We start from the raw sequence: 24646 nt of genomic DNA, 5'->3' as shown, positions 1-24646 counted from the left end.
ATTGAATTGGGCAAAATATAAATGAGATCTATCTTAAGAATGCAAGGTTAGTTCAAAATTTTAAAATCAATGTAATGCACAACATTGACGGTCTAAAGAAGAAAAACCATAATCATCTCAATAAATGCAGAAAAAGTATTTTACAAGATTTAACATCCATTCACAATAAGAGCTTTCAGAAAATGAGGAATAAAAGGGAAATTTCTTCATCTGATATGAGGCATTTACAAAACAAACAAAAAAAAAGCAGGCCGGGCAGGGTGGCTCACGCCTGTAATCCCAGCACTTTGGGAGGCCGAGGCAGGTGGATCATGAGGTCAGGAGTTCGAGACCAGCCTGGCCAACATAGTGAAACCCCATCTCTACTAAAAATACAAAAAGTTAGCCGGGCGTGGTGGTGGATGCCTGTAATCCCAGCCACTTGGGAGGCTGAGGCAGAGAATTGCTTGAACCCGGGAGGCGGAGATTGCAGTGAGCCAAGATTGCACCACTGCACTCCAGCCTGGGTGACGGAGTGAGACTCCATCTCAAAAAAAAAAAAAGCAAACCTAAGCTAATATATTTAATGTTGAAAGACTAAAGGTCTCCCCCTAAAAGCAGGAACAAGGCAGATAGCCTCTTTGACCACTCCAATTTTACACTGTACTGGACATCCTAGAAGTACAATAAGGAAGAAAAATGAGGCACGTAGATTGAAAAAGTAAATATAAAACCATTTCTATTCTCAGACAACAATTATAATCTATGTGATGGTTCATTTCAAGTGTCAATTGGATTGGATTGAGAGATGGCTAGACGGCTGGTGGAGAATTGTTTCTGAGAGTGTTTCCAGAGGAGATTGGCATGTGATTCGGTGAACTGAGAGAGGAAGAACCAGCCTTAATGTGTGTCAGTTCCACTGGCTGGAGGCCCAGCTGGGAAAAACAGGCACAAGGAGAGGAGAATTTGCTCTCTGTTCTTTCTTTCTCTCCCTTCCAGGGAATGAACACCTTTTTCTCCTCTTGCCCTTGGACATCAGAATCCAGGTTCTTCAGCTCTTAGACTCCAGGACTTACACCAGTGGCCTCCTGGGGGCTCTCAGGCCTTTGGCCTTGAACTAGGGGCTGCATCATCAGCTTCTCTAGTTCTGGGGCTTCCAGACTTGGACTGAACCACACTACCAGCTTCTCTGGTTCCCCAGCTTGCAGACAGCCTATTGTGAAACTTGTCTGTCTCTGTGATCATGTAAGCCAATTCCTCTAATAAGGCTCCTCATATATAACCTATTGGTTTTGTATCTCTGGAGACTCCTGACTAATGAAGTCTATATTTTAAAACATCTCATGGAATCTATTTTAAAAAGCTCCAATGACTATTAATGAGTTTAGCAAGGTCATAGGATACAAAGTCGACCTAGAAAAATAAATTTTAATTCTATATACTAGGAATGAACTAAAAACTGAAATTAAAAAAGTCTCATTTACAATAAGAACAAAAATATAAAACTTAAACATGAATCTAACATAAATATGCAGGATATGCATGCTGAAAAACCACAAAACACTGATGAACATAATTAAAGAAAACCTAAATAGAGACACATACCATGTTCACGGATTGGGAGAGTCAGTATTGTTCAAATGCCAATGCTCCCCAAATTGATTTACTGATACATCACAATCTCAATCAAAATCCCAGCAGGGGTTTTTGTAGACATCAGTCAATAAGCTAATTCTAAAATTTAAATAGAAAAAAAAAGGAACTAGAATAGCCAGAACAATTCTGAAGAAGAACAAAATTGAAAGATTCACACTATTTGATATCAAAACTTATTTTAAAGCTACAGTAGGTAAGATAATGTGGTATTGTTGAAAGGTTAAAAATACAGATATATAGAACAGAATACAGAGTCCAGAAACAGATCCACAAAAATACAGCCGATTGATTTTTCACAAAGGTATAAAGGCCATTCAGTATAGAAAGGATAGTCTTTCTAATACATGGTGCTGAAACATCTGGATAGTCACATGCAAAAACAATAAATCTTGACCCCTACCTCACACATCTTACACCAAAGTTAACAAAAAGTGGATCATAGACCAGAATGTAACATATGAAACTATACAACTTTAGAAGAAAGCATAAAAGAAAAATCTTTGTAACCTTAGGTTAGGTAATGAGATGTGGCAACAAAATCAATCTACAAAAAGAGAAATTGATAAATTAAACTTAATCAAAATGGAATACTTTCACTATCTGTAATATCCTGTCAAGAGAATAAAAAGACAAGCCACAGACTAGGAGAAGATATTTATAAATCATACATATGACAAAGGACATGTTTCCAGAATATATAAAGAGAACTCTAAACTGAATAGTAAACAAGCAAATGATCTGGTTTTCTTAATGCACAAAAGGTCTAAAAGACCATTCACCAAAGATGACACATGGATGCAAATAAGCACATGAAAAGATACGCAGCATTGTTAGTCACAGGGAAATCCAAACTAAAACCCTAACAAGATTCCAGTATTAAAATGGCTTTGAAAAAAGTAATACCAAGTGCAAACCCAAAGATGCTGAGCAACTGAAACACTCATTCACTGCTGGGGGATAAGAGTTAAAAACACGCTTACTATTCATGAAACGAAGACCTGCGCTCATAGAAACACCTGTATGTGAATGTCTATTGATGGCAGCTCTATTCATAAACACCAAAACCTAAAAACAACCCAAATATCCCTCAACAGTTGAATGACACATGAGGTCGGTCCATACCTCATCAATAACAAGAAACAAACCAGCGGCCCGCAGCACCGTAGATGAGCCCTAACCCTAACCCGCAGCAATAACAAGAAACCAGCTGGTGACCCGCAGAACCGTGGGCGAATCTCAACAGCACTGTGCTGACTGAAGCTGGCCTCCAAAGGCCATGTGTGTGACTCCGTGCGGAAGACATCCAGAGAAAGGCAAGGGAGAGGCTGCAGGGAGGGAGCACACATCAGCCATGGCTGTGACTGCAAATAGCAGCAGAGGAGAAATGTCTGGGGATGGGATGGCTCCGAATCTTCATGACGGTGGCAGTCACATCCCACTGAATGCCGAAAAGAATGAACTTTAGTGTATGTAACTTTTAAAATAAGTGTTAGAAAATGTACCCTGCAGTAACCATACACTTGAATTCTAGCTGAACTTAAGCAGTCAGTGACAGACAGCATCCTAGCCCGAGACAGGCCACATCCGTGGCTCCAGTGAGTCATACTAAACCCAACAGCCCTGTAGCCCACCTAAAAAACAGAATGAAAACCTAGAAGCTCTGACTCGTATTGTGCAGGGAGCTCAGGGCCTGCTCGGTGTGCTCCCATCTCTTTGGATCCCTCCTCGTTTCCCTCTCCAGTCTCCCACCTCTCCCCATTCCTCCATCCTCCCACTCTTAGCACCTGCACCAAGATGTGCAGCAGGGGAAGCCGTGGGTTGTGGCCCGTCTGTCTTGGCTTCCCTGGGGAAGGCCGGGGGCTTGGAGGACAAGCCAGTGAACTCGGGACAAAGAAACGCCGGGTCCAGACGACACTCTCAGGGGTCCTTTCTAGATCATTACTAAAGTCTCTCTGAACGTGTGGAGCATCTTAAATAAACAGAAACGCTGGGTCCAGCTCAGCCCCAAAGGGCACCTGGCGGCTCCAATCCTTAACTTCCTCATCTTAAATCAACAGACCATGGCCACAGGCACTCTGAAGCCTGTGCCGGCTCAAGGCTGTTTATGGATTTAGGGTGCCCTGCCATAAACCTCCCTTTTTTTTCAGTTTATTGTGAAGAGATTGAAGATCAGAAATAAAAGTTAGGATTTGCTGTTGTTGCTTGCTTTGCTTATTTTGCCCTGTCTGAATATTTTTAAGCTTCAAAAAGAGCATATAACCCCTTTCACTGCCCTGGTAATCAGTGAGGAATCCTCACCATGTAACTTACCAGATGCAATCTAAGCAAACTTCCAGAAACTTCCGTGGGCCAGAGGACATGAACCAGATGCAGTGGACTGAGGCTTCGGGAACTGCTCAACCTCCCCCAAAACAGAGTGGGTGTGACCAGCACTCTGGCCAGGCAGGGGAGTCAGGCCGGGCAGCAGGAGGGCCACAGTGCCAGGAGCAGACGGGAGGACCCTGACCCCCAGCCTCCATGCCTCATTCCAAAGCCTTCTTGGAGAGTCCCCCTGAAGGTAGCTCCAAAATATCCCACGCTGCTGGGAGCAGGGCGGGAAGTCCAGCAGCAGGGAACCAGGCCCAGGCCTCCCGCCCCCAGGCTCCAGGCTTCCCAGGCCCCAGGAGCTGGGACCCATTCACTATCGGGGACGGGGTAGAGCGAGCTGGGGCTTTGTGAACTGACCTGGAGACACACAGGAGGACCTGCAGCAGGGGGTCGAGCAGCCTCTCCCAGGCACTGGGGGTGCACAGCTCCACGGGAGACTAGTGGCTGCTGGCTGTCGGGCAGCCCGCCACCCGGGCCCCAGTACCCTCTCATCTGGAGCGGGTTGGCTGGTGCCCTCTTGCCCCACCCAGGGGTCCTGGGTTCCAGCTGGAGCCCACCCTGTTACCCGGGAAATGCCATGTTGTCCCTGCCTCCTCCCTGCAAGCCCACCCAGCCCCATCCTGGGACCACCCAGGGCCCATGTCTCTCCGGCCACTGGTGGAGGCAGCAACCCCCTTCATCTTCAAAATGGTGAATGGATTCACCCCGGAGGCTCCATGCCACCATCTTATCTTGTTTAGGAAAATGGTCCACAGTCTGCCCTCCCAGAGGGGTAACAGGCCCCACGTTACAGCACGGGGAAACTCAGCACTTCAGAGTCGTCAGGATGGGGGAGATGGGGTGAAAAGCCCCCTCGCCACAGAGCTTCCTGCCCAGGCCCACAGCTTCCAGGCTGTCACACAGGCCACCCCGAGATTGAAACCACACCAGGGAAGCCCAACGCAGACTTTGCCAAATCCTTCATTTTGGGGGAAAAAAGACTTAATTTTGTACAAGGTTCTCTCACTGACAAGCAAAAGCAGACCGTGCAGAATGAGGATGATTTTCTGACGCAGCACACAGGGCCGAGAGCTCTCGGGCTGCCTTCTCTGTCCCAGCCCACAAGGCTCACACCCGAGGCTGACCCCGACCCAGGGACACCCTTCTTCAACACATTTTGGAGCCTACGCTTCCTGATAGTTATAAACATCACAACCTAAGGGCCTCCTGGGTGAGGGCCTGAACATGTGTGACATAGAGTGTGACTGAGCCTGAACATGCGTGACACGGAGTGTGACTGAGCCTGAACATGTGTGACACAGAGAACCAAGCGTCAAGTGTTCGAGGTCCCAAGAGTGGCACTCACCTCCAACAGCAGCCTTCCCTCCAGCACGGCAGACCCTGCAAGAGGACGGCTGTCTCCGGGCGAGGGGGCGCCGGCCGCCGGCTGCCGTGAGCTCTGCTCCTGCACGACTGTCAGAGAAGAACAGATACATTAGGCACCCCCAACCCCTGGCCTGGCCACTCTTCTTCATTCACATCTTTCTTGTGTTTCCCCACGTTCACCCCACGGTTCTCACCTGACATCTGGCCTGGGCTGCACTGACCCCTCTACAGGCCACGCAGCATTCCACAGCACAGCCCTGAGGGTCCAAGATGGGGCAGGAGGAGCCGAGACACAGGCCTCAGATCAGCCAGGAGGGGAAGGGGACACCCGGATGTGGAGGCAGAGCCTAGCCTGAGGACGCCCCCACACCCGCTCTGCTCCGCAGAAACTGCTCTCTGTCCCCTCCTGCCCAACCCCCCAGGGCCCCCATCCAGTCCTGGGACAAAGTCCAGCTTCCTGCCAGATCCCCCTGAAGCCACCCAGGGGGTCCCTGTGGCCCCTCTCCTGAGACCCACGGCACTGTTGGGCTGTAGCCCTTTGAGGGCTGGGCTGAGGCCCCCTGCTTCCACCTGGGTCTTCTGTGCCCTGCACACCCACATCACCTCTCCCTCCTGGAACGCCCGCAGCCCCCTCCATGGTGTAGGAGCATGCCAGGCCCCACGCCCCCAGGGGCTGCACCTGCATCACCTCTCCCTCCTGGAACCCCCGCAGGCCCCTCCCTAGTGAGGAGCAGGCCAGGCCCCACGCCCCCAGGGTCTGCACAGAACACCGCAGGGCAGGAAAAGGCAGGTCCAGGACAGCCGCCAGTGCCACCCCCTTCCCAGTGACTGCACATAATCCCCAAGGACACCCCCACTCCTGAGGACGGTGCATTCTCCATTTTCAGGTGCAGAAGGGGACAGATGACACGTTAACCTTCCAGCTGGCCGAGGGCTGAGTTCTGGACCCAGCATAGGTGCTCACTGCCCACTCAGTGTCCTCATGGGCACTGGAGACATGGGAGGGATGTCCCTCCCCAGCTTCTGAGAGGACCGAGGGGCAAGGGTGTCCCAGCAAGCAGCTGGCCCCGGTGCATGGACAAAGCACACCCCAGCAAAGCCAGGGGCGCATCTGCTGCTCCCACGTCTCCTGGATCCTCAGCTGAAGCCACAGGTGGTGTCCGCTCAGCAGATGCGACCTTGCCACCAGTTCTGACCTTGAGATGGCATAAAAACTGTCATCACGCATGGCACCTAAAGGCCAGCACACCATCCTTCACGGTGGGCAGGCTGTGCCACGGTTCCCGGCCTGGCACAGCCCAGGCGGCCATTCTTCACCGGATCCGCCCACTTCCACGGGTTAGGGAGACACAGCCTTTTCCAAAGCAGCCCCCCGCCCACTCCCCGCTGGGCCGAGCTTAGACTCCTGGCTGCCTCCATCCCACTGCTCAGCAACAGCCTGACCCAGACAGAAAATCAAGTTTGAGGGGCACAGCCTCATCGAAAACTGCATGTATCTATTTGTAGCCCATCACAGTCCCAAAATGATGTGAGGCTGCTGGATATTTCAAGAACTAGAATAACCACTTGAATAAAAGCTTAATGTCTCACTCAGGGTGGGCTGGACTTCCAATCTCCAGCCCCAGTGGCACTGTGTCTGTCACCTGAGAGTGCTCTGAAATGTGTGTGGCCTGAACCTCATCGTGGGCCACTGGCTCCTGCTCCCGGGAATCCTCCTGGACTTCCATGAAGGCATCCACCTGCTAGTCAAAGTGGTTCACACTTTCCTCTGAGCTCTCCTCACCCCACAGTCCCTGGGCCAGCAGCCCCCAGACCCACAGGACCAGCGTCTGTGGCGTCCCCAGGCCGTGGTGAGCACAGGAGGGGTCCGGACGCTGGGTTAACCTGCTCCCCATCAGGCCAGGACCCCGGAACCGGCTGCCGGACTGGGCTAGCACCCCACCCTCCACCAGAAAGGCCATGCTGGGAGCCATTGATCCAGAATCTGAGGTGCCATTTGCAGGGATGCTGACGAGCTAAGGTGTCCGTGGGGGGCGAGGGCCTGAGTGAGGAGGTGAGGCAGCCAGAAGCCCGGAGACGGTGGCACCGGGTGGCCTTGGGACTCAGCCTCTCTGTCCCCCTCCCTCCCTGGTCTCTAAGCCCTCACTTCTCCCGGAACTCCCATAGCTGGTAAAAACTGGATGTTTGTTCACTGCACTAAACGTAACAAAAACCGCCCCATTTCTTCTGCCACAAAGCAGGACTATTCCGAGGAAGCATGAACAGACCACCGAGGTGGGGGTATCCCTTGGGCAAGGGCGGCCTCTTCCCACCTGGAAACCCCAGCATCCTATAGCCTCCTGCCCTCCAGGCTCAGCCAGACACTCCACAGTTCACACAACACGCATGTTCAGAAAGCCGAAGGCTTTTAACAGTGAAAATCAAGATCGTTCTCCCAGGTGCAGACCCAGGAGAAGCCAGTGCAAGAGGCGCCCCGGGTGTCCCAGCAGCTGATCCCGAGCCGAGGAGAGACCCGGGCAGGAGCGGCCCCACACAGGCGCTGCTGGGTTCGCCCCGTGAGACCCCCGTGCTGGCCCTGGGCGCTCCCCGCCGAGGTCCGCGGGCTGGGGCGGCGCGGGTGTGGGCGCACGCCTCGGTCACCCGCGCACAGACCGACCACCCAGGCGGTCGGTGCAGCCAAACCCCATTGCAGGGGTCGCTCCCGCAGCGGAGCCGACCCCGTCCCACCCGCAATGCGCCCCGCGGACCCGGCAGCTCCAGCCTTTTCCCCGAGAACCGCGTAGGGGCGAGGGCGGGGGCGCGCCCCTCCCGGCATCGCGTGCCCCCCGCGGGCGCCCGCCCACTTCCCCCCACTTCCCCCGCAGCCGCCGGCGCCGTCACGCGATGGGGCCCGCCAGGCCTCGCGTGCGAGCAGCGCTCCCGCCCCCGCCCCCGCCCCCGCCCGCCCGGGCAGGGCGCCAGGAGCCCCAGGAGCGCGGGGAGCGCCAGGCGCGTGGCAGGGAATGGGGCTCGGGGTCCGCGCGGGCGCTCCGGGTGCACACGGGGCGGGCGGACCCGGCCACGGCCTCCCCAGGTCCCCCCGCCCTCCCTGAGCCTGTGGGGGTCCCACCTGAGGGTCTGCCCCAGGAGGGAGCCCCCATCCCCCACCTCTCCAGCCCCAGTTTCCTCCTCTGTGATGTGGGGAGAGACGCCCCTCCCCCCAGCCACCGCAGTTGCCCGTGGTGAGGGGATGGGGAGGACGGGAGCTGGGAGCGCGGTGTCCTTCCTGGGCGTTGGTGAGAAGAGTGGGCTATCACCGTGGCCCTCACAAGGCACAGCTGGGCCAGCAGGAGGGGGCCCACAGGCCCAGGGCGGGAGGAGCTCTGTGCACCCAAGACCGCAGAGGCCAACCTGTTCCCTGCCTCCCAGCCACCGCCCGACCTGCTGGTCCTGCAGGGTCTGCAGAGAGGGGCCCTGCCAGGACCACTCCCAGGGCCCACCCCTTGGGCAATGAGAGGCTGGAAGGCCGCGTGTCAGATGAGACCCAGCCGGGCGCCGGGCAGGGCCAGGGCCGCGGGGCAGGGCCGCCCTCTGAGAGGTGGACAGGCCACACGGCTGGGCCTGAACCCGGATCTGTAGCCTGGGCAACCTCTGTGTCCTGCCAGCACTCTGCCAACCGCGCAGAACCTCAGCCACCTTAGAGATTCTCAGGGCCATTCCCAGCCCTCCGCCCACGGCTGCAGAGTTCACTGCAACCAAGAAGGGGCTCATTTGGAACAGCGAGAATGTGAAGTCATCACCGAGGCCTCGGGTGACCCTGTGCCCACAGCAAGGGCTGGAGCAGAGTGGCTCCCTTGGAGGCTCAGGCTTCCCATGGGGTCCTGCTAAGGGCCCTCTGTTTCTTCACACAGAGGAGACGCAGAGCAAGGTGTCACCGGGAACCCAAAGCCACCCCATCTGGCCCCCACCACGGGCACCTGGGCCTGTGACTTGGTCTGACCCACTGTCCCTGGTGAAGGAGGAGCCAGAAGGCGGGTCCAGCTCTGCGTCTGGGTGATGCCATGATGCCCAGAAATGAAGCCACATTGCTCCCAGTCCCCTGAAGCCAATTCCCTGGTAGGGGCGGGGGAGGTGGTGCAGACGGAGGGCGGGAGGTCAGCCCTGCCATTGGAGATCACGCAGCCCTGCCATTGGAGATCACACACCCTAGCCCTGTGCAGCGACTGCGGCTGAAGTTTCCTGCTCTGTGCAGGGCTGAGTAAGGTCCATTTCAGGTCTTCAGTGCTGGACAGGGAGTTGGGCCCAGGGGGAGCTGAAAAGAAGGAGAGATGAAGAAACAGAAGAAGCAGAACAGGCAAAGCTGGTAGAAGAGACGTCCCTTTGTCCTTCACCCAAACCGCAGCCTGGACCCGGTTCTCAGGCCTCCCATGACCCATCCCAGGGCGGACAGGGCCCAGGCTGGATTTGGGGCAGGTGACAGTCAGGATTCCAGCACCTTGGCTGGGAAGGAGGACACGCCTCCGTGAGGCCCCACCCCACAGCTCCACAGTCCCCTCTGTGCGGTCAGGGGAGCTGGGCCCAGAAGCCAAGGGATGGATCAGCAGGGGTGGCCCCCCCAGCCCACCCCAGCCCTGGAGGAGGAGGGAAGGCGCTGAGGGTCTGTGTGCTGAGCAGCACCACTGCTTCCTATCCAGGAAGCCTGGAGGAGGAGCTCAACCAGCAGAAACCCTGCCGCTTCCTTCCTGTGAGGGGAGAAGGTGGTAAGGAATGTGGGTGCTTCATGAAGGTCCCTATTGGCAGGACTGCCTGCCTCTCTGCAGAGCCCTTGGCAGGGCCTGAGTGGTGCAAGCAGCCAGATTCGAGAGGAAGGCCCGGGATCCCTTTCTTCTCCATCGTTTTCACTCAGCCGTTACCAGGCACATCGACCCTAAGCATCCTCGTTCGAAGGGACAGAACTCCACAGATGGGCGTAAGGGAGAGAGGAGCAGGCGACCCCAGGCTGACTCGATTTAGGACTCCCTCTAGGGAATCGTCCTAAGTAAAGCTGCCTGGCAGTCTGCAGCTCCTGGGAGCATTTCACCACAGAGGGCTTCAACAGTGACCACGGGAGTCGGTTCCACAGTCCTGGAAGGACAGTCAGAGCCACCTTGTGAGTCCAGGACAGGTCAGCCCAGGACAGGTGGGCCCAGGACAGGTGGGTCTAGGACAGGTGGGCCCAGATGCTCAGTCCTAGTATGGGACACACGGGGGCTTACCCATGCATGAGGCAGCCTGCCAGCCCCTGCTGCACCTGCCCAGGGAATGGGACGCAGGATTCCCGCCACCTGCAAGCTCATCACTTCAGAGCCCCAGAGACTCCCTCAGAAAGCCTAGAGGAGGGCTGGACTGAAACCCTGACTCAGACGGGCAGCTGCTGTTGGCAGTCACAGCCGGCCCTCGAGCTAACGAGGACACAGGCCTAGTGTGCTGACCGACGTCACACGTCAACCACCTGCAGCACTGGGTGCTCTGATTAAACATCGTGCCTGCTATGTTGGGAGGTGTTTCCAGATGGGGGTCCCATTTGAATCCATGGGCTCGGTGAAGCCAGTGGTCTCCCCTAGTGTGGCTGGGCAGTCTGTGGGCAGCTGGAGAGAACTAGACAGGATGAGTCACCCCTTTTTCCTGACTCATGGCTTGAGCCGGATCAGCTCATCTCCCCTTCTCCGGCCACAGGAGGGAATTTACCCCAGTGCCCCTGGCCCTCAGGCCTCTGGGCTTGGACTGAACTACACCTCGGCTCTCCTGGGTCTCCAGCTTGCAGCTGTCTGAGCCACCTGCTCATAATAAGCCTCCCCATATCTGTCTCCGGTCAGTTCTGTTTTTCTGCAGAGCCCTAACTGACATGCCCTGTAAAGCCTGACCCGAGGTCAGCCGAGAGCTCCACACCAGGCCCGGCCTCTGTGCTCTGGGTACCTCCAAGGCAGGCCTCCTCTGGATTACTTCCTCCTCCAGCAACCCAGGGAGGTCAGACAAGCATGATGGGAACGTGCCCCCCTCCCCCCACTGACACCTGCACCTTCCCATGGGCTGCCCCCTGCACCCCACACTGTCACCTGTGCCTTCCCTAGACCTGTCCCCAATCCCATCACCTGTGCCTTCCCGCAGACTGTCCCATCACCCACAACTTCCCATGGGCTGTCCACCCCACCCCTGTCACCTGCACCTTCCTGGGGGCTGTCCCCTGCGGACCACCACCTGCCTGGGGCTGCATCTACTGTGAGACTCTGAGGGTCCTGGGGGTGGCGAATGACCTTGGTGACAATTTCCCTTGAACCTGATTTCACTCACCCCTGCTCCCAGCTCAAGCTCCCTCCTGAGGGACCCTTAAGACACCTCTCCCGTCCAGGAGTTGGATGGGATGCTCTGAGAAGCCTGGGACGTCCATCCAACCCTTCCCCGACGCCTGCTCTCCACAGAATTGCCTGACCTGACTGTGGATCCAGGAAATGCAGCACAACCATAACAAGGGGAGTAAATGAGCCAGAGCTTCCAGCGACGGCCTGGGAGGTCAGGGCACCAGCGAGGGCCCGGGAGGACGGGGCACCAGCGAGGGCCCGGGAGGACGGGGCACCAGCGAGGGCCCGGGAGGACAGGGCAGTGCTCTCAGAGCCAAGACATTCCCAAGAGGGCACCTCTGACCCCTGCTCTCACACCCCAATCGTTTCTACAAATGCGTTTGCAAGTTTTATGTCAAAGGAGGGGATCACAGCCTCAAGGCTTTCAAACATTCAAACTCTCCCTTCCTTCACTTCTCAAGAACTGGATGACAAACCGTTTTGCCTTTTGAAGATGAATTGTAATATGTACATTCTGGAAGAAAATGTCATTTAGTGATTCTTGAGGGCTACAAATTATATTTGCAAAGGAAACTCCTCACCACCCAGTTACTTTCTGAACAGGTGTGTTCTGCACCAGGATGCACAGAATTTGTCCCAGCTTCTGCACAGGAAAGGTTTAGAGGAATCACTTGGGACAGACACTCTGTGCCAGAGTGTGGGACAAGCACAGCTCTCCCCAGTGGCCTAGGAGGCCTCAGGAGCATTCAGGCAGGTGACAAAGACTCAGAGCAAAGCAAGTGACCACAGAGGGAGCCCAGGCTCGTGTGGTGGGAGGCCTCGGCTCCTGAGTCGGGCTGTGCTGCATGCTCGCCTAGCTAAAGGTCTGTTCATCCGCAAGGAGCATGCACCCCAGCCTTGCAAAGCAGGCAAGTCCACCCTGTGGGACAAAGCTGCCCCTTCAGGCCGTGGGCGGGAGGGGACCAGGACTGCGAGGGTCCCGGAGAGCCCTCAGGTGTCCCAGAAAACAGCCGGCACCAGGTTGGGGGGTTAAGACAGAATGCCCAGGAAGAGGGAGGGTGTGAGGAAGAGTGTGAGAAGCAGATGACTGTGCTGCGCTGCTCTTGACACATGGGCGGGTGTATATTTAACAGAGTGTGAGGGAATGCATTCAAGGTGCTCACTGAGGGCAAAGAGAAGCAGCAAGTGAGAAGGGGTCCCAGTAAGTGGGTGCTAGATGGGCGAGTGTCCTTCTGAAATCCTTAGTTACAGCTTGTCGGGCAGAGGGGGTTAAAAATGTCCTTCAAAGTCCCAAATTCCCCTAAGCAAGAAAAAGCATCAGGAGTATAAATAAACACACTCATTTCACACAGACACGATATTTACAAAATGGGGGGCACCCCTAAGACATACACTGCGTCAAGTTGTTGAATTTCCTATAGCAAGAATTTCCAGATTTTTCAAAAAGCACCAGAGAGCTTTAGAGATTTCACACTTCCTTATAGTGCAAAATGAACCACAAAAAAATGCACTTCTTCTGAGCCAGCGAAGACTGGGGAGGCTGCAGCTGGCAGTGCCCACGCGTTTCTCTGGTCAAGAGAATGCGCCTCTAACCACTTTCTGAGATCACAGAACCCGGGAGCCTCAGGGGGGCTCTGCGGTCACCAGAGTCACAGGCTTGTCCTGCAGAGGAAACACACCCTGGTCTTGGAACCCCACGTTATCGTGGAAGATGTAACCAAAAATAGCTCTTTGGGGAAAAAAAGAATAGTTGCACACATCGCAAATCCATATTCTCTTCATGATGTGAAACATCTGGTATAAGCAAACTATTTGGGCATTCTTGTTACATTTCAACATATCAAAGAAAAGCACAGCAGGGACAAGCCAAGGGTTCAAGAAACATTTTGTAAAACAAAACCCAAAACACTGTGCTGGTGCTGTTTAACAACCAAATATTCAGTGAATCAGTGTGCGGTGCACAGGTGTACAGATGAGTGAGCGGTCAACACTGCAGGCCACTAACCCCATGCAGCCGTAGCCAGAGAGCGCCCTGGCCCACGCCCTCAGGCAGGATACAGTGCCGCGGTGCACACCCAGGGAGCCTTCATGAGCAGCCCCACCAGCCTCCCCTACTGCAGAAGAGGGCGCCAAGCCCTCACTGCGTCCTCTGCCCTCTACCCACAGGTATGAATGCATCCTCGCTTGTCAACTTTCACATCAACGAGGAGTGCCAGCTCAGCTGTCAGAGTCTCTGATTTGCTTATAAATAGTGAATTTGTAAGTAAATCTATTAAGTTACGTAACCATGAATTTACAACTAACACCCATATGGGGCTGTCCTGCCTGTGAATCACCATTGCCTTCACTGTCCTCACACATCACTACCGGCGATCAGTGGCTATCAGTCCTGCAATATTCACCATCAACAGATGCAGACCGAACTGCGTATGTCTCAGGGCCTGCGGTGTCCAATGCCCAGGGCCTCCTGAAGGACAAGGGCCTTCGTTCGCCCATGTGGTCATCCACGTCTTCGGCATCTGCCACTGCCAACCCCCATCCTGGACATACAACAGAGAAGGAGGGGGACAGAACCCAGCAACACACGAGTTAAGCACTAGGAGAGAATGAGCAGCAGAGGGGGCGGTGTCAGGTCAGAGGGGCAGAGGCTATGATGTTAAAAGTGAGGCCAGGGAAGGCCTCCTGAGGGGTGAAGACAAGAGACCCAGCAGGAGGGCATGGCCTTCAAAAGCTACAGGTGTGCCGAGCCTCAGATGCTGCCCCCAGCAAGGCCCACGTGGCATCACTGCCTGGTGGTGCCATATTCAAGCCCCACCAGGCTGGCTCATCCGGTCCCCATGGCCACCACTGCCCACTCCTCTGTGCCCTTGACCATGCACTACGGCTCAGACCCGTGTCTGTGGGGCAGGGAGGTTGTGATGGGCGGTGAGGAAGGTGTTGATTATTCTTATATTTCTCTTTGCAAAAGGCCCAGCTGCCCAAAATGACAAGTGCTCCTAAAAGACGTGACTTGCCTCACAAACACACAAATGCACACGATGCTGTCCCACATCTGGCTATGCTGAGGGCCCGCCACGTGCCCACAAACTCCCGTTCTCCCCCTGCCTCCCTGGGCACTTGTTCTTCCCCCCAGCTTCTCCCAGGTGGGAGCAGCTGGAGCTCTGCTACGACCCCCCAAGGACTCACTTCAGAGCTCATATAAACACCCTGCAACTTTACCATTTTAGTTTTCCTTGTTTCTCCTGCTTATGCTTTGAGATGGTATCAAACTTACAGAAAAGCCGTAAGAATAATATAAAGCACCCAGATACCCCTTGTCCATGGATGCCACTGAGTTTCACCAGTGTCCCAATAACATCCTTTTAGCCAAGGTGGGGCTGGACTGCGGCAGCAGCCATCGCCATGCTGCCTTAGTCCCTGCCACCTCTCCATCCCTTCCAGTATCTCCTTGGCTTTCACGGCCTGCTGGGTTTTTTGGAGATTACAGGTGAGTTATTTTGCAGACTGCCTTTCAGTTTGGGTCTGTCTGGTGTTTCCTCGTGATTAGACCGAAGTTATGCACCTCCAGCCGGAGTATCAGCAAAGCAGTGCCATGCTCCACTCACTCATCCTGTTGCGTGGTGCACAATGCCGGCTTATTCCACTATTGGCAGGGTCAGATCCATCACTTAGGACAGTGAATGCTGGGCTTTTCGGCTTCAAAATTAATAGATATTTTGTTCAAGACTACAAAAATCCTGTCTCACCCCATTTTCACCACTAATTTTAGCACCAATTGATATTTCTTGCCTGAATTATGACTGTAATGGTTACCAAATGGAGTGCGTGGTCAAGGGCACAGAGGAGTGGGCAGCGGTGGCCGTGGGGACCAGATGAGCCAGCCTGGTGGGGCTTGAATATGGCACCACCAGGCATTGTAATTTGATTTGTAATTCACCTCTTCTTTCGATAGTCATTTCTCTTCTTATAGTCATTAATTAGCCTATTGTGAGGAAAAACTTATTTACTTATTTATTCATTCATTTATATAAATGTGACCCTATAAAATCGTATTTTATTCACTGGGGTATAGCCCATTACTATCATTATTCATTTTAGTGATGAAATTGTCCCAGACTTGGCCAGTGGGAGCCCCTTCAAGACAGCTTCTGTGTCCTGTGACACATCTTCATTGCTGGTGACCACTGCCTTGCTTTCTGGCATGAGGTAAGTACAAAATACCTTGTACTTTGCTCCAGCTCTTGAAAGATCCCCAAAAGCCCTAGTTCCTTTTAATGGCAAGAAGCATTTAGAAACCAACATCTGAATGTTAGGTGTGATTGCTGCTGCTGGGGTGTCACTGTTCCGAGGCTCTCTCAGTGGACAGTGTGTGTGGCGGGGGGAGGGTGAGTGTACACACATTTTACATACATATTCATGTCTCTCTTTATATATTGAAAACCATGAGTTCACACCAATACCTCCAATTCCAATTCAACATCACAGGACTCAATAGAATGGAATTATTTTTTTCTTTACTATTTGATAGAAATTGCTTTAAAGCTATCTGAGCCTAGATTTTCTCTGTGTGAAGATTTTAAACAACTGAATCAATTTCTTAATGGTCCTATGACATTCAGGTTTTCTATTTCTTCTTGAGTCAGTTTTAATAAGTTATATTTTCTAGGAATTTTTTCATTTCTGTTTTCAAACTTCAAATTTATTGGCATTTTGTTCATAATAGCTCCTCTTTATATTCCTAATACTGCTTATTCTTTTTTCCTTGATCAGTTTCACCAGATCTTTGTAAAGTTTATCATTTTAAAAGAACTCTATTGTATGTTTCTTTTCTATTTCATCAATATCTTCTCTTATTATTTTCTTTGACTCTCTTTTTATTTTACTGTTCTTTATCAGAACTAAATTGAATGCTTAGCTCATTAGTATTTAGCCTTTCTTCTTTTATACATAAACACTTAAGATTATTTATTTCCAAGTGTTGCTTTGGCTACATCCCACACATTTTAAATATTTCTAAATTACATCATGTTTTCTTCTTTGACCTATGCGTTATATACAAGTGTGTTTATTTATTTCCAAATATACAGGTTTTCAAGTTATCTTGTTATTACAGATTTCTAGTTTATTTGCATTGAGTTCCCACCTCATTATCCTTCAATATTTTACCTTTTGAAATTTACTGAGACTTGTTTTATTGGCCAATAAGATTTCCATATATTTACCAGTTCCATGTGGGCTTTGAAAATATGTGAATTCTGTAGTTTGGGGGTAAACTGCTTTATGTATGTCCACTAAATTAATCTTTTTTTTCTTTGCATTGTTCAAATGTTCTATAACCTTTACTGGCTTTTATTTACTTCTTCTATAAAATACTGAGTTACAGTATTTAAAATATTTCTCTCTGATGATGAATTTATGTATTCTTCCTTATAGTTCTGTCAATATTTGCTTTATAGATTTTGAAATTATGTTATGGAAAGCATAAAAATTCAAAATTATATTATCTGCTTGATGAAATGAATTGTTTAATCATTACATAGTGATTTTCTCTATCTCCAGTGATGCTTTTTACCCCAAAATCAATTTTTTTACATTAATATAGATTCATCATATTTCCTTCAGTTATATTTCCCCAGTATACCCTTTCCCATCCTTTTACTTTCATCTTTTCTGTACCCTTAGAGTGTAGGTGTGTTTTCTGTAAACAGCACATAGTAATCCACTTTAATAATCTTTATCTTTTAATTGTTATGTTTATTCCATTTACATTTATTGTAGTTACTGATATATTTGGACTTTTGTTCCACCTCTTTTGTGTTTCTTTTTTCCCTTCCCTTTCTAGTCTTTTCCTTTTGATTGATTACATTTTCTCATTCTTTTTTCTTTCCATTAGTTTGAAATTTCAACCCCATTTCTATGGTTGATGATTATCCTGAAAATTTTATTACAAATTAGATAACCATCCTCCAAAGTTAATACAAGAATCTTAGAACTTTTTAACTCATCATCCTCTTCAAATTTGTATCATATTATGACTATATACTTATCTCTCTTTTTAAAATTCTTATATCACCATTATTATTTAACACAATGTGTTTGATTTGATTTGATTTACCCATATAGTCACCACCTTCTTGTTTTTCATTCCCCCTTGCATCTCAAATCTTCCACCTGGAATTCTCTTCCTTCTGCATGATGTATATCTTTAATATTTTCCTTTAATAAAGTTATCTCTGGGTTCTCAGCTTCACTTAGTTTTTGGTCTCTGATTGTTCCTTAATTTCCTACCAACCCATAAATGTATTTTTAAAGGCTTAAAATATTTTATCTTGAAGTTTTGGCTGTTATCAGTAGAAGGATGCCTCAGTTACATATTGAAAATGGAAGAGACTGCGTTAAGTAGCCAATATTCTCCCACTAGACTCTAAATACCAAGAACCTAAGACCATAGCAGCTCTTTTTTTACTTGCATTAGAACAGGATGTTAATACGGAACTTTCCTGGTCTGAATTTTTGCTGAGTCCCCAAGACAAGAAGTGCCAATTGTTCCCATGTGAAATTCTGGGTGATCTAGGTAGAGGAGGTGTTGAAGATGAGAGAAGCTCAAGTTTGACAGGAGGGCTTCCTTGGGAGAGGGGGGCTGTGCGCTCAGTCTGTCCCCACCCAACCTGCACCATGAGAGGGATGGGCAGCTTTCTCCTCACTTCATTCCAAGAGGGGTTTCACGAGGCCTACAAGTGCCTACTGTGTGCCTCCTGAGGCTGGTGGGGGGCAGAGACCTGGTATCCCTCTTACACTCAAGAACTCTAAAGGGCAAAAGTTGACTCCTGGAGCTCCCAGTAGGCAACTAGGCTGCATGTGGAAATAACCCTAACCCAGTGGATCAAAGGTGCACATTTCCTGTGGACCAGGTGGGGTCATACTGCCTGAACACTGGCCTAGGATGTCTTAAATCCTGCCCAGAAGAGTTCCCGGAGATGTGAGGGCAGACCTTAGCAAGAGGCTAGAGGTACCACGGCCACCTCGGGCTAAAGAAGTGAGTGTAAGGGACCAGCTGGAGAGGATGCACCTCCTGAGTTGGCCAATTGTGGCAGACACCCCAGGGTAGGGTGGTCACTCAGGAGACCATGAGAATGCCCCTGGAGCCCCCTGGATTCCCTACCAGCCTCATGTGCCAGCTCTCTGCCATGCCAGCCATACAGAACCTCTCTTGTCCTTACCTCTTATCCCTCTTGCTCCTCCCACTGGAGGGTTGGAAGCCATAGCTACCAGTGGGGGAGGACCCAGGGGGCAGCAGCCAGCCTGGCGCCCAGCCTCCCACCTGCCACAGCACCAGGTGAGGTTGGGAAAAGGTTCACATGTGGAAGACATGTAGAGTTTTAACTGTTTTGCTGGACCTATACTAATCAACAAGCCTGCTTGGGGCCACATTAGTGGAAGACACTGAATTACCTAGAAGGGACCAGAAAAGTCCTGGGATTATCCTAGTTTCTTCCAGGCACAGAAGGAGAATCAGTCCACAAAGGAGGTTTGCTGGGGCAGACAAGAGAAAAATCAAAGTTGTTTTCTCTCAACCCTTGGCCAGCTTCCCTCAGGAATAAACTCAAGCACCAGGAATGAGTAAGTAAATGAGTGAATGAGCCCCTGCTCTTCTTGGCCAGATTCATCTTTTGGAAGCAGTTAAAAGAGGTAGGAAAAGTAAAATCAGCTCCTAAAATAATCAAGAGTGATCTTGCCATACAACTACAACAGTGCTTGGGAAACCATTCCTGAGGGCCTCAGGGTCTGAGGCAGGAGTGGCCTCACAGCATCAGGGCAGGACCAACTCTCATCCTCTGGCTCTCAAGTACAGAGAAATACCCTAAATTATTTTAAACTTGTGAGTCTTTGCATGAAATTCTCCCCAAGGGGAAGCCATCTTCCAGAAGGCACCAGTGACAGAGAGGAAGGAGGTGAGGGAAAGGGTTGGAGCACAGCCTGGAGAGCTGGAAGGCACACGACCCACATGTGCCCATGCCCGCCGCAAGATGAGAAAAATCGAGTTCCAGACCTGCGACCCTGCCATGGGGGCTTACCTTAGCCTCTAGGGCTGCTGTAACAAAATGATTTAAACAACAGAAAGTTATTTTCTTCCAGTTCTGGAAGCTAGAAGCCCATGATCAAGGTGCTGCCAAATTCAGTTTCTGGTGAGGGCTCTCTTCTTGGCTTGTGGACAGCCACCTTCTCACTGCATCTTCACATGAATTTCCTGCTGTGCTTGTGGACAGAGTGAGTCCTCCGATGTCTCTCCTTATACGTGTGCTAATCCCATCAGATCAGAGCTCTGTCCTTATGACCGCATTTAACCTTAAACTTAACTTCCTTAGAGGCCCCTTCTCCAAATACAGCCAAACTAGGGGCTAGGGCTTCAACATATGAGTTTTAGGGGACACAAACATTCAGTTTATAACATTCAATCTTTGCCTCCAAAATGTATGTCCTCGCATGTAAAATACATTAATTCCATCCCAACAGCCCCCAAAGTCTTAACCCATTCCAGCATCAACTCTAAAGTCTAAGCCAAAGTTTCATTTAACTACCATCTAAATCAGAAATGGATAAGACTCAAGGTACAATTTCTCCTAAAGCAGACCTGCTCTCCAGCCAAGAACCTGTGAAGCCAGACAAGCCATGTCCTTCTAAAATACAACGGTGAACAGGCATGGGATGGAACTCCCCATTGCAAAAGGCAGGACCCAGAAGGAAGAGAGGGGAGACAGGTCCCAAGCAAGTCACACATCTAGCAAGGCAAGGCCCCTGAGACCTGGAGGCCTGGGGACAATCCTCTTTGGCTCCATGTTCTGCCCAGAGGCCCGGCCTCTTTCCCAGCTCTGCAGTGGCCCCACTCTCCGAAACCCAGGAAGAGACAGTCCTGCCCTGTGCCTGTGGTGGAAGTGGCACCCGATTACCTCTGAATCACCCCCAGGCATACTCTCTCCCTTCTGGAAAGATGAAACATGCCGGCCGCTGGTGAGCACTACCTCCCGCCCTGTTCTCCTTAGGCCAAGCTGACAGTGTCTCTGTGGGCCTGGTCCCATCCCCACTCCTGGCCTTTGCTGAGGAGGCTTCCTGGTTGGGCTCCTGGCTCACACCCAGTCTCCCTATCAAATGGTTGTTCCGCCACATGCGAGTCTGTCCAGAACACTTTCTCTTTTTTTTGAGACGGAGTCTCGCTCTGTCGCCCAGGCTGGAGTGCAGTGGCAAGATCTCGGCCCACTGCAACCTCTGCCTCCCGGGTTCAAGCAATTCTCTGCCTCAGCCTCCCAAGTAGCTGTGACTACAGGCATCCGCCACCATGCCCGGCTAACTTTTATATTTTTAGTAGAGATAGGGTTTCACCATCTTAGCCAGGCTGGTCTTGAACTCCTGACCTCGTGATCCACCTGCCTCGGCCTCCCAAAGTGCTGGTATTACAGGTGTGAGCCACCGTACCCAGCCCACTTTCTCATGTTTTGCAATGTGGATAGGCTGAGAATTTTCCAAATCTTCAAGTTCTGGTTGCTTTTCTTTTGGAAATTCCTTCAATGTATCTCTCTCCTCTGATGTTTCACTATAAGCAGTAAGGAGAAGCAAGGGTTTCAACACTTTGCTTAGAAATCTCACCAGCAAAACATCCCATTTCATCACTTGCAAGTTCCGCTTTCCACAAAATGCTAGAACTCAGTCCAGCCAAGTCCTTGCCACTTTATAACAAGAATCACTTTCCTCGCGTTTCACGGGCACATTCCTCACCAGAATCTGCCTTAATGCTCACATTTCTATCAGTGTTCTGTTCATGGGGTACGTGTGTTCTCTACGACCACAGCTCTCCCTACAATGCTCTTCTCTCTGAGCCCTCACCAACAACGCCTTTAACACCCATAGTTCTACCAACAACTGCTTCACAGCCATCAGGGCTCTTTCTAGCGCACACCTCAAAACTCCTCCAGCCTCCACGCACCAGCCAGCTGCAAGTCACTTCCACAGTCTTAGGTATGTGGCATGCAGTGCAGGCCACCCCACAGGGCACCCCACTTCTCTGCTTGAGCTGCTTATAATAAACACCCCCGCCTGGGGGCTTAAACAACAGGAATTGGCTTTCCCACAGTTCTGGAGCTAAAAGCCCATCATCAGGGTGCAGCTGATTTGGCTCTGGTGAGGGCTCTCTTTCCAGCCTGCAGACAGCTGCCTTCCCCCTGTGTTCTCTCACAGCCTTTCTTTGGGGAGTGTCCAGCACAGAGCAGGAGAGAGGGTTCTTTTGTGTCTCCTTTTTAAGGACACAGGTCCTATCAGTTCAGGCCGCCCCCCCCGACTTATGACGTCGTTTAACCTTAATTTCTTCCTAAGAGGCCCCACCTACAAATACAGCTATACTGGGAATTAGGGTTTCACTATATGAATAGGTGAAGGGACGAGACAAACATCCAGTCCATAAAACGATCATCAAAGAAAAGGTAAATCTTCAGTGAAAGCTGAAAATCAGCATGATTTGGCTTAATAAAGTATAACTTCAGGCCTGGATTTACACAATCACTCATAATCTCAAGGAGCATGGAATTTTTTACCTGCTAGCAAGCGTGGGATTCCAGAGTTCAAGATCCCAGGACACCTCGTGGTGCTGTGGGGCCTCTGTTCTTGCCCACCCAGGGTGGGGTGAAGCGGATGTGCCCGTTCAGCCTGGGTGGGCTTCAGAGCCAGGACTGACCCCAGGAGGGGCTCCGGGATGGACACAGGTGTGTGTTCAGGCCCCACAGTGGAGCACGGTGGATGCAAAGGAACAAGAGGACTCTGATGCTGCTGCGGGTGATGAGTGGAGGGAGCAGGGAGCAGCGTCATCCTGACAGGAAAATCCCCAGGCTTTCAGAGTGAGGCTGTGCCACCTTCTCTCCTCCCTGCTTTGTTTTTGGGACTGTTCTACTCCACACTTCTCTACACAGCAACAAGAACACACACCTTGGTGCCCCGTCAGCACTCCGGCCCCACGCATGGAGGTGGACACAGCCGCATACCAGGCCCCGGTGGACTCGGTGCCTGAGGGCCTCCACTCCCGGGCGCTTTTCCTCAGTCGCTGACTGCAGCAGTCCTGGCAAACGCAGGCACCCCCAAGGAGCTCTGGGAGGGTGTCCTGACCCACAGCTGGGCTTCAGCAACAGAGCTGGGGCTTCTGGACCTGGTCAGTTTTAGGGTCCCACGTCCCAGGCTGTGACCAGGGTTCACCCTAGAAGGGGCCCAGCTCCCCTCCATGCCCTGCAACAGGAGGGCAGAGAGCTCTCTCAAGGCGGCAGCGGACCGTCTACTCCGTACCACCTCCTTCCCTCTTATTTTGTGCCGACTTCCCCTGGTGTGAATAGTAAAATCACCAAGAGTGAAAATCCCGACCTTAACAGTCACCCAGGAGAAGGGTAGAAGCTAAGAGTTTTATAACTTAAAGTGCCAATTTCCAAACAAAAATTAAATAAATCACTGCATTCTAAAAATCCACGAAGGTCAACATTAAACATCACAAGCAAATGCTCAGGCCATCATCACCCTGGTTCATGTCCTTCCCGAAGGCAACTTTTTATGGCAGCCATAATGAAATTAGCTTACCCATCTCTTAGTCAAGAGGCATAGTTTAAGATCCAACTTTTATAGCTTGACTTGTTTCTAATTATACAGTGGAAATGACTTCAGAAAAGTTTTTAGAATTTCCTCTAAAATGTACAGCCTGAAGGGGATCACAAAATTCACAATCCTTGGTAGAAAAATCAGGAAGTTTATTTCCCTAACTGTGAAAGCGGCAGCACTCTCGTGAGCCGGTGGCCCCTGAGAGTCACTGCAGCTGCGGCAGAGGTGGGCACCTCCCGGCAGGGCAGCAAGAGGCATGCAGGGTGCCCCTGCACAGGATGGCCACCCAGTGCCATTGCCCCGGCTTGGGGCGGGCAGCAGGATGGGAAGCTCACTCGCTGGCAGGTTAAGAAGAACCAGGCATCCAAACTTGCTGGAAACATCAGAATCAAACTTTCTGAGGCTGTCAAGCCCTGGCCTGGCTGGGCACAGTGGGACCTGTGCAGACAGGAAATGACCTGGCCTCTCCTCCAACCTCCCAGCAAGAGGATGAGGCTGTGCGGTGTTGGTGGGAGGAAGCCGATGTGCCAGGTCTTCAGCTCGGGACAAAGCCTCCCCACCAGCTGCCCCAGCCCTTCCTGCGCTGTCCAGATACGGGGACTGCCCTCTGCCATTGGCGCTGCTGAGCCACACCGCGCCATCCATGAGAGGCGTGTCCCAGAAGGCAAACCTGGGAGGCTGCCCTCAATTCCATGCTGGCGCCCATGCCAGGGTGCGTGCAGGGTGGTGCCCGCTCCACCACACCAGACCACAAGAACTGCACCACATCTTAACCCTCCTGGAAAAGCTGCCATCCTGCACATATGGCAAACCCCAGGTCTCTCAGGTAAACTGAGTCCAACACAACCCAGCAGCCCTGGGCACCGGGAGGCCCAGGCTGGGAATGGAGATAAATATAAAATTAATAGTTTTCAACATAAAATTAGAAAACCTGGAATGTAAAACTAAAACTTGCTGTGACCTCACCACTCAGATAAGCTCTGTTAACATTTTGTGGGATTTGATTTACACGGGGGCTGCGGCCAGCCAGGATCCAAGGAAGACCCTCAGTGTGGGGCCGGCGCTGTCAGGACACAGCGTGTGATGCTGAGCATCACCGTGGCTTTCCTTCCCGCATCCCATGGGCCACGTCCTTCCCTGGGGGTGTCTGAGGGTGCGCAGAGGCCTGCAGGGACCCAGGCACTGAGAGCCTCTCGCACCCTGAGACAGACGCCCCCCGCCAGAGGAGACCCCCACCCTGACTCAAACTCAGGAGTGCAGGCACTGGGCACAACTGCCACACGCTGCTGGTCACAGGGTTTTTAATTCTAAAAGTGCTGCAATCAAACCACATGCAG

At 51.6% G+C, this 24646-nt stretch overlaps 1 protein-coding gene across 2 annotated transcripts in view; it reads right to left on the bottom strand.

The window, feature by feature from the left end:
* AHRR (aryl-hydrocarbon receptor repressor) overlaps positions 1 to 24646 on the bottom strand; it is a 106754-nt gene that overhangs the window by 51758 nt on the left and 30350 nt on the right. For both annotated transcript variants that reach the window (XM_003263188.4, XM_030813868.1), the window contains one exon: positions 5348 to 5454. In XM_003263188.4, coding sequence (XP_003263236.3) covers positions 5348 to 5454 — 107 coding nt within the window. The remainder of the gene's footprint in view (positions 1 to 5347; positions 5455 to 24646) is intronic.

Source organism: Nomascus leucogenys, chromosome 6 (genome assembly GCF_006542625.1).
Source record: "Nomascus leucogenys isolate Asia chromosome 6, Asia_NLE_v1, whole genome shotgun sequence".
Taxonomy (NCBI): Eukaryota; Metazoa; Chordata; class Mammalia; order Primates; family Hylobatidae; genus Nomascus; species Nomascus leucogenys.
This window is presented reverse-complemented; position numbering and strand designations above follow the sequence as displayed.